The sequence below is a fragment of the Panicum hallii genome, chromosome 7, assembly GCF_002211085.1.
Source record: "Panicum hallii strain FIL2 chromosome 7, PHallii_v3.1, whole genome shotgun sequence".
Taxonomy (NCBI): domain Eukaryota; kingdom Viridiplantae; phylum Streptophyta; class Magnoliopsida; order Poales; family Poaceae; genus Panicum; species Panicum hallii.
Window position 1 is genome coordinate 25,836,088 of NC_038048.1, and position 10,104 is coordinate 25,846,191.

Consider the following 10,104-nt stretch of genomic DNA (forward strand, 5'->3'; position numbering starts at 1 on the left):
CGCGTGTATGCCCGCCTTCCTGAGGCCGGGCCGCATCATGTCATGCGGCCGATGAGACGTGGTGCTGGTTTCTTGAATAGTTGACTAGCTCTACACCAGAATATGGACTTGTACAGCCAGTGCCCCCGACATTTGACCCGCCTCAAGGGTATAGCACTCTAATCATTTAGTTATGGTTTATGTTGTTCATTTCAATATTATTTTGCATGATGCAAATGCTTTGTCATGAAGGAATTTTCAATCTTTCACATTATTTCAAAGACAAAAGGCACATACGTCTTTGGCTCCGTAACATAATAAAACGGCTTATCTTATTCTCTTATCTCATTTAAGTCACAACAACAACTAAGATATAATCGAATTTCAGGAGACGATGCCACTACTTATTCCTTTCAGGTGAAGGACGATTTATTATAAAGTTCCAGCCTGTGTAACCACTTGATGCATGTAGCCATCAGAGGGGGAAAAAAGAGAAGAGAAGTAAAACAAAGAACGAAAAAAGACTGAAAACTCGCTGCCCTACCGAGTCTAGTAAAAAAAGGGCATTTCATTACCTTGCTTACCCGCCCGCCCCAACTCGACATCAGAGTCCAACAATCCACCAAACTCGATTGCCTGCTAACGTTTTCCAGAAGAAAGTACATGCTGGTCATGTGGCGACAATATACTGTTTTGAGCCGAAAATTCTCCATGCATGTCAATATTTATTTCTTATGAAACAGGAGGGTTGAGTATCCCGACTGGTTATATAGTAAAAGAAATAAAAGAATTATTTGCAAGAGTAAAAATAAAGAAAAGATTATGATTTTGTCCTGGATGATATTTTTTCTTAGATCGATGGATAACCATGAACTCCTTGAAAATAGTTTGCACCTTTTGTAGAATGACCACTCTCTTTTAGATAATGGAAAGAATATCTGACTTCAACCACCTCATAGAGGGAGAATCAGTCCACACATTATTACAGTAGTAGGCGAGCACTACACGTACCACAAGAGTGGTTTAACAATAAAATCGAAAGTCTCAAAAGCCAATCCGTAAACTAAATGACCATCCATGACAAATGAAGAGCCGATGTCTCCAATGTAGAGTGACCACTTGATTCTCAAATATGAATCCATTCTTCATTGTCCACAACTCCAAGCCATTAGAATCAGAACTTCCATGAAGAAAGGTTGAGCTTGTTGGTTTTCGAGGGATTGCAAGATCTCATATCCAGATAGCATGTCATCTATTTGAAGATTAAAGGATGTTTTAGAGAAGGGGAAGCGTAAAAAGAGGTGTTGCACTGTTTCGTCAAACAAAATCATGTATCGTGCCTGTGTGTATCATGTCGCCATGTCTATTGGTAGAGATGAATTGAAAATTCTGTCCTTCGCCTTCAAAGCCTACATAATCAACAAAATGGAGATGCTATCATATATATTAACCACATTGAGGAGGAACAGTATGGGAGCCTAGAGAATGGTTTGGTTGATTCGCTTACTTCTTTCTCCCAGTTGCTGCACAAGGTAACGGAAAGAAGCAATAGCATCTGCACTACAAGTGCGCAGATCATTCCGAACCAAAGTCCCTACATGCTCAGATCCATAATTCAGAAAGGGTTCTTCAACTTATTCGAGTAATAAAAGTTGAATAGAACTTATGTTGCGAGTTCAGGAAGTAGATTACTACCTTTCCACCCAAATGATAAACGAAAGCAAAACAGAAGGCGGCTGGAACCCCGATAAGGTAGTATGCACCAAGGTTAACACAAGCACCAATCTTTTGCCACCCACAACCCCTAACAACACCTTGGAACATATTAAGCATCCTCTAATGTCAGTCATTATGTAGGTGATAATGTTCAGAAAGCAACATATACAGCCCACAGTGTTCACTGTATTTGCCAAATTTCCTCTGTTTGAAGAATCATGTATATTTACCTGAAAGGACACCCTGCAAGTCATCGAATACGAATGCTACAGCAAGAATTGGCATCATTCTGGCGATGTATTCCACCACTTCCTCCTCACTGCTGTACGCATAACCCCATAAATTGCGTGCTAGCACCATAACAAGTCCAACCAATATGCCCACCAACAGAGCCAGAACCATGACCACACGGGTTGCCAGACGGGCATCCTCTGGTCGTCCAGCACCAAGCTCATTTGAAACACGGGTGCTGACACGGGAGAAGAACAAAATCATATAATTGCAAAACGTATAGATTTATCAATATGGTATGGGGAAATTTATTAAATCTTACCTTATGGCGGCACTAAGCCCAAACGGGATCATGAACGCTAAAGAACATGAGTTTAAGCTGCAGCAAACTGAAGAGTTACATTCATGAAAGGGCAGAAAGAATTTGGAGTACGCCATGGAAACTTAACTCACCAAATGGACAGTACTGATGTTTCGAGCTTAGGATTCGGGAGAAGTCCAGAAAGAAGAACCAGAAGCTCAAATGACCACCACTCCAAGCTGTGCGCATGAAGGATCAAGTTTAATCGCAGAAGGTGCATGACAAATTACATCTATTATTAGATGGGTTCAAATTCAAACTTACCAAACCATCAGTGCAGAAGGAACACCAAGCCTTAAGAAGTTGGGGATGTCATGAAAGGCCTCCTTTGTGAACCCTCTCCATGTATTCTTACAGTGAGGTGAGAGCCTCACATAGATCGCCAGGATGGAGACGTTGGTCAGGTACGAGATGGCATTGGCCAGGGCAGCACCCTTGTAGCCCAGACCAATCTTGTACACTAGCAACCAGCACACTAGCAGATGGTTCAGCGCCGTGACGCCTGAGCTCACCATCACCGGGAGGACAATGTTCTGTGTCTGCAGGAACCGGACATGGCACTGCAGTGGCCCATATGCGAACAGCGCCGGAATCATCCACTGGATGTAACTCTCTGCCCCGGCTGCTATCTCTGGGTCCTGGCCGAAGAATAGAAGGATCCGGCCTGTGTACGACCAGATCACCGCGACAGCCACGCTCATCAGAGTGAGCACAAGTACGGCCCTCTGCTTGAAGATTCCAAGAAGAGAGTACTGCTTTGCTCCAAAGGCTTGCCCACACAGTGTGTCCAAGCTGCTCGCCATGCCAGCCTGAAAGGAATGAACAAAACCACTCGGTTTGCTATAATGAACTCCAAGTAATCGTCAGGAGGTCAAGTATATGGAGGAAACTGTGTTCCAACAACAATGATATACCAAGAAGCTGAAGCCAGTAACGCTTGCAAAGGAGGTGGCGATGGAGGCACTGGAGAGGGCAAGCTCACCGAGGTGGCCGACGAACATGACAGATATCATGGAGATGAGGTTCTGCAGTAGCCATGCCGCGATCAGTGGCCCCGCAAGGTACAGCTGCTTTCTCACCTCAGCCAGAACCAGCTCTCTCACCCCTCTGTTCTTCCCAACACCATTGGCAAGAAGGGGCTCATCCATGCTTGGCATCATACACGAGACTTTACACCCTGAGTCTGAAAGTGGTAGATCCAACAATGTATCAGTCAATCTGATCTACCTTATAAAGGCTGGGAACTTGGGAGGTTAAAGGCCCTGAGGAAATCGGAAGGAAACAAAGGCAGTTTCTTGGCAGCCAAGTTTGACAGTTGCAAACGAGCATAACAGAATAGACGCTTGACCTTATCTGTCAGATTGATTGAGACAGTAAAGATTAAGAATGCCTCTAAAGAATATTTAGTTTGATGTTTAGGAAACATACTGGAGATAAAAGGAGCAAGCTTGGCACTCAAGTTTACCGCATGTGACAGAAGAAGATAAGAAGAGTGAATATAACAGATAAGCATAAAGAATGCGTTCTCAATCAGAATGCAGCTGCCATTTTCTCTTGAACGAATAAAACAAATGACTGGTTAGGACAGGGGATTTTATTCAATGGGAGCTAGGATACACGTGTAAAGAATTCGGACGACAGAGTGGTGAAATCAATCATAGACTTCAGCGTACGTGTCGTTAGCGAGGATCCAATGGTGGTCACGCTTAGATAATGAGTGATTGATAATGTTGTGTTGGATTGATGTATCTTTTAGCTCGTGATGTGCACGTGTAGGATTCGATGTGACGGTAGACAGCATACGGTTAGGTCAAGTGAAAGGTTCATGCCTATGGATCAAGTATGGTGAAGGATGGATGCGAATAGGCTTGGACTGAGGGATCCGAGGTGTCTTGATCGAGTCATGGGCGATCCACCTGGTGCACGGAAGAGAAAGAGTACATGGACGGATGAAGATTACGTCGGTCAAGTCAAGGAAGAAGGTGATGGCAAGTTTGAGTAGGCTGTCCGTGAGCGGCAGTGCGAAAGACTTGAAGGTGTCGTGGCACTTGGTGGAGGCTGGACACACGTCAACATCGTGGTTGTGTGGCAACCAAATGGAGATGAACGGTTTGACTAGTTTGGGCCTCAAAACCACCATGCGAGCAAGTTTCCTGGTTTGGACCTCAAAACCAGGGATGCGTCCGACGCCAGATGCTGGTGATGGAGTGCATATGGCGCCATCATGAAGCTTGTATCGAGGTGAAGCAAAGTTGTGAAGACGGCGTGTCCATCTGTCGTCTAGAGAAAAAGTTTGATAATTTTACATCTGCGAGTATTTGTGTTGTCTGCTTCATGTAAAGTCGTTTTGGTTATTTGATAGACGTCTGTATATATAGATGTGTGTGAATGGGATGTTGGGGCAGCCATCTTCATCTTCTTGGTGGAGGTCCTCTCATTTTGTTTGTAAGAGAGATTTGTTACGGTTTGAGAGAGGCACGTTTGAGCTTTTTGCCATCCAAATTTATTGTGAATCGGAGTGGATTGCAACAAGACCTCGTAAAGTAATCCAATATCAATGTCGTGTACAATCTTGTGCTCCGAGCGTTTTTCCTTTTCCCATTTTTTGGGAGTGTTCTCTTTTTCCATTTTTCGGGTGTTTTTCGAGTGATTTTCAATTCGCGAGATTTACTCAACCTTTTCACAAATTTCTTGTTGGATTTGTTGGGTCTAGGCCTGGCAACGGGTACCCGAAACCCAAGACCCGATGGGTAAAAACTCTATTAGGGTCCGGATTTGGGCAAATTGTTTGACCCACGGGTCTGTTAATGGGAAACAAGAGGACCCAACGGGTATAGTGGGTATGGGTTCGTTCTCCATGAACCCATACCCGTTTACCCATGGGTAAAAAAATCCAATTAAATTAGCCCAGCCCATTTAAAAAATTGTAGCCCAAGCCCAACAGTCCAACTACTCCTAACCCTAATCTTCTACTCTTCTCTCACCCAGTCACCCTGTCACCCACCCCATCCCCACGCGGCCAGGCCGCCGCCGCCTCTCTCTCAGACTCTCTGCTCTCACGCCGCCGGCCGCCGTCTCTCATGACAGTGCAGCCACGCCGCCGGCCGCCGCCTCTCACGGCCTCACGCTCGCGGCTCGCCATGCCGCCACTGTCAGACCCGGGGCTACCGGGCTGGGCATGTAGCGTAGTCTAAAGAGGTTTAAGAGATTAAGTTCGTCTTATCTCTTATTCATTTTGTTTATCTCTTATTTATCCCGTTTAAATAGGAGATGGAGCTAACCAACACGGAGAGGATCTACTCGAGATATGTTCTGGTATGATCCCTCAGCGAAGGTTGGTTAGCATCTTTGTAACCCTGGCCTCTCGGATATATAAGGGAGGTCAGGGACCCCCTCAAAACAGAAGATCATTAGGTCATTCTACACAGAAGGCAATACAAACCATACAGGACGTAGGGTGTTACGCTCCGTGCGGCCCGAACCTGTCTAAGTCTTGTGTTCCTTGCACCTTCGAGTTCCTGATCTCGGCGTCCCCTCACCCAAAACTTACCACCTTGGGTATATCCCTCGGTGGGCAACCGGTTAAACACCGACAGCTGGCACGCCAGGTAGGGGTGCGCGTCGAAGATCCACCGGCGAGCTCGATGGCATCGTTCAGATTCATCAGGTCAGTTCCCTCTCAGGGCATGACGTTCGTTTTTGGTTCATGGGTCTGCATCGCAGATGGTGCGGGCAGTTTCCGGCGATTCCTCGTTGACATGAAGCCAAAAACCTCCGCTGCGGATCTCCGCAGCGACCTTGACAAGTTCGTCGACGGGCTCGACAACATGTCGCTCCACGCTTCCGCAGCACAGATCGAGTTGGAGTCCGCTCCAGCCTCGACTTCTTCTGGTGTTGTGGCAACTCCCCCTGGTTTGGATTCGTTCCAATCTAGGGACCTGCACAACCGATCTCAACTCGGTTTGTGCGATTTGGCCACTAATCTTCAGGAGGCCCACGACTCTGGGTCCCTCTCCATGTTTGAGAAGGACCTGGACTTGTTACTCCAGATCGGAAAGCTTGAAGCCACCGCGTGTCGGGGGGCTTCGGGTTGTTCCGGTACCGGTGATCTGGTGGTCACTTCCCTGCCGGAGGGGCACGTGGTGCATTGGAGGGGCGTGACGCTCCCCAAGCTACTCGAGGCAGAGGGTCGACTCGTGGCTCACCTCGAGCCTTTGCCTTTTCAAGAAGGCAGGCCGTTGGCCACCGAGGCTAAGGGGTCGACTGAACTAGTCGACGAAAGTTCTCATGAGCTTTCCTCCCGCCAGGTGCTGATGGCCGAAGAAGGCGAGGACGATGGGGATTTTCCCATCGACAACTTTGAAGCGATCTCCGAGGATGAGATCACAGCCAACGTCGGTGACGAAAATGACGCCGATCGTGAAGCGCGGAGGGCCAGAAACAGGGCCCGCACAATCCGGCGGAGGAGGGCCAACGAGCGTAGGCGATCTATGCAACGCGAGCTTGATCCTGAGTTCGCCGCCGTCAGCGAACGGGGTTTTCGGACTCCGGTGGCCAACATCGCCAGGGTAACGGCCATCCTCGAGCGCAGCCATGATCCGGAGGTACGTCAAGCACTCCTCTACACGCAGAGGGCTTGGATCCAGTTGGATCAACACAACCCGGCGCCTACCATCAGGGAGGAGCGCGTGGGCGAAAGTCGAAGTCAGGCTCACAGCCGAACGGCAGGCGGCCGTCCTCGACGCCAACCCAGCAACGACAACGCTTGCAGGAGCCAGACCCCTGGCGGGAGGCAGCAGCCACCGCACGGGGGTCAGCCACGACAAGCCCGTCATCAACTTCCTCCGGAGGACCTGCGCCAGCACATCAATGAAGGCCGCGATGCGCGCACCGTGATTTCTTCTAGGCGCAAGACCCGTGAAGAAGTCGAAAATGAAGGTACTGACTGCAGCGATCGATTTTCTGCTTTCTCTGCACGTTTCAGCAGCTACAAGTACCCGGAGGGTTTCAAACCCGTCGGCATCACCAAGTACGACGGCAAGCAGGCTCCTCAGCAATGGCTCCGTTGTTACTCCACGGCTATCGAGGTCGCAGGGGGCTCAAACGTTACCAAAGTTGTCTATTTCCCGATGGCTTTGGATCCTGCGCCGCTCACTTGGCTGGAGAGCCTCGGCAGCAACTCCATTGACTCCTGGGAACGGCTTAAGAAGGTCTTCATCGACAATTTCCAGGGAGCGATCGCTCGTGCAGGTACTCGGCATGATCTTGCCCAGTGCAAGCAAGAACGCAACGAGCTCCTGCGATCCTACACGCGTCGCTTCTTCGACGTTCGCGCCACCATCACGAACATCTCGGAAGAAGACATCATCGACTGTTTCTACAACGGCATCACCGACCCCGGCATCTACAGGGATTTCGGGCAGAACAGGCCAAAGACTATTGCGGGTCTTCGTGACATGATGCACGATTGGTCCGAACAAGAGGAGAAGATGCGGGAGCGGTTCCCGCGGCGTCAAGATAACAATCTGCGGCACCCAAATGACAACCGCAACGACACAAGCCAGCGGGACTTTTCGGGTTCACTCCGAAAACAAAAGCCAGATAATGTTATCGCGGCTATCGATCGTCCTTCGCGGGGCAAGAAGTCGACGACGCAGGAGGAGTTCGAGAAACTCCTGCAGAAGAAGTGCCCATGGCATCCGGGCGCTAGCCATGCCGCCATTGACTGCTACCACCTTCGGAGGACGTTCAGTAACACCGGTGGTGGAAAGAAGAATAAGAAGCCTGCCGACAAAGAACCCGAGGATGACGACCACGATGACCAGGGGCGCAATCCGAAGTTTCAGGATGCCTCGAAGGTCGTCAATGTTATCTTCGGAGGAGATGAGGATTTCGGTTCCAGGAGGGACCAGAAGCTGCTTCTCCGGGAGATCTTGTCCATCGAGCCGGCGGTACCACGGCCACTCCGTTGGTCGGAGGTCCCCATCTCGTTCTCTCGCGACGATCAGTGGACGAGCTTCTCGGAGCCCGGTAAGTTCCCCTTGGTCCTGGACCCTGTGGTGGTGGAGGTCAAGCTTACCAAGGTCCTCATCGATGGCGGAAGCGGGCTCAATCTCATCTTTGTCAGCACTCTGAAGAAAATGGGCCTGGATTTTAAGGACATGCTGGTTCCCAGCAAGTCCCCCTTCTACGGCATTGTCCTAGGTAACGCGGCGCATCCGCTTGGTACGGTGGTCCTCCCAGTTACCTTTGGCACGAGGGAGAACTATCGTACCGAGTTTATCAAGTTCGAGGTGGCTACCTTCGACTCCTCTTACCATGCAATACTGGGTCGTCCGGCACTTGCCAAGTTCATGGCAGTGCCGCATTATGTCTATCTGCTTCTTAAGATGCCAGGACTCGGTGAAGTACTCACCCTCCGTGGTGACCTGAAGAAGTCGTACGATTGCAATCAGGAGGCGATCCAGTACGCTTCGACTACTCGTGTGCCAGATGCTTCGGGAGAAGTACTCGCGGCCGTGCAGCAGCTTTCCCAGTCCGGGCTGGAGATCCCCTCCAAGAAGGCCAGCAAGTCGAGCATCCAGTCGACTGACGACGTGGCCCTCAAGACGATCCAGCTCCAGGAGGGAGATTCATCTAAGACCGCTGTCATCGGCGCGGGCTTGGGTGATAAATAGTAACTCGCGCTCGTCAACTTCCTTCGGGCTAACCGAGACATATTCGCATGGAAACCAGCGGATATGCCAGGGGTGCCCAGGGAGTTGATCGAGCACGCCTTGAATGTACACCCGACGGCTACGCCCAAGAAGCAACGGCTGCGGAGGTTTGCCCACGACAAGCGTGAGGCCATTAAACGGGAGATCGCTAAACTTCTCGCGGCTGGATTCATTAAAGAAGTAATCCATCCAGAGTGGGTAGCGAATCCCGTTCTTGTAAAGAAAAAGAATAATGAATGGAGAATGTGTGTCGACTACACTGATCTCAACAAGCATTGCCCAAAAGATCATTTTGGGCTGCCGTGCATTGACCAAGTTGTCGACTCAACGGCCGGCTGTGTCCTTCTTTGTTTTCTTGATTATTACTCAGGCTATCACCAGATCGCGCTCAAGGAGGAGGACCAAATCAAGACTGCCTTCATCACCCCGTACGGAACTTACGCTTACAAAACAATGTCCTTCGGGTTGAAGAATGCAGGAGCAACATACCAACGTGCGATCCAGATGTGTTTCACGGATCAGCTACACCGGAACGTTGAGGCCTACGTGGATGACGTGGTCATCAAGACCAGGGAGTCCGATAACTTGATCACAGATCTGGAAGAAACTTTTAGCAGTCTACGCAGATATCGGTGGAAACTCAATCCCACCAAATACGTTTTTGGAGTACCTTCAGGGAAATTGCTCGGGTTCATCGTCAGCAACCGGGGCATCGAAGCCAACCCTGTAAAGATCACGGCCATCACTGATATGGAGGCTCCGGCCACAGTCAAGGATGTGCAGAAGCTGACAGGTTGTATGGCGGCCTTGAACAGGTTCATCTCCCGACTCGGGGAGAGAGGACTACCTTTCTTCAAGCTCCTAAAACGCCAAGACAAATTCCAATGGACGGAGGAGGCCGAGCAGGCCCTACAAGACCTGAAAATTCACCTCCAGTCGCCTCCGATCCTCACCGCTCCGCTACCGGAAGAGGACCTACTACTCTACATTGCGGCAACAACCCATGTTGTCAGCAGCGCTATTGTAGTCGAGCGAGGCGAAGAAGGCCATGCGTTTGGAGTGCAGAGGCCCGTCTACTTCATCAGTGAGGTCCTCTCCGAG

The 10,104-nt window shown here is 49.7% G+C and overlaps 1 protein-coding gene across 2 annotated transcripts; it reads right to left on the reverse strand.

Annotated features, from left to right (window-relative positions):
- Nucleotides 1–891: 891 nt before the first annotated feature.
- LOC112900314 (protein DETOXIFICATION 16-like) lies at nucleotides 892–3,473 on the reverse strand. Of its 2 annotated transcripts, none has more exons than XM_025969130.1 (9): nucleotides 3,202–3,473; nucleotides 2,552–3,096; nucleotides 2,380–2,466; nucleotides 2,249–2,305; nucleotides 1,926–2,164; nucleotides 1,675–1,793; nucleotides 1,487–1,573; nucleotides 1,320–1,388; nucleotides 892–1,231 (listed from the first exon to the last, which is right to left on the reverse strand). In XM_025969130.1, the coding sequence occupies exons 1-8, from the start codon at nucleotides 3,445–3,447 to the stop codon at nucleotides 1,329–1,331; spliced, it is 1,440 nt and encodes a 479-aa protein (XP_025824915.1). In that variant the 5' UTR covers nucleotides 3,448–3,473; the 3' UTR covers nucleotides 892–1,231; nucleotides 1,320–1,328. The 2 variants fall into 2 exon arrangements, with proteins under 2 accessions (XP_025824915.1, XP_025824914.1); XM_025969129.1 differs by having other exon boundaries at nucleotides 1,320–1,413.
- Nucleotides 3,474–10,104: the final 6,631 nt, after the last annotated feature.

Excerpts from the sequence above, each read along its gene's own strand:
- LOC112900314 (XM_025969129.1), bottom strand. The coding sequence starts at position 3,447 with ATGATGCCAAGCATGGATGAGCCCCTTCTTGCCAATGGTGTTGGGAAG. Across the intron at positions 1,794-1,925 it reads CTTGCAGGGTGTCCTTTCAG|GTGTTGTTAGGGGTTGTGGG; the intron begins GTAAATATACAT and ends ATATGTTCCAAG. Across the intron at positions 1,414-1,486 it reads GCAGCAACTGGGAGAAAGAA|CATCTCCATTTTGTTGATTA; the intron begins GTAAGCGAATCA and ends TATATATGATAG.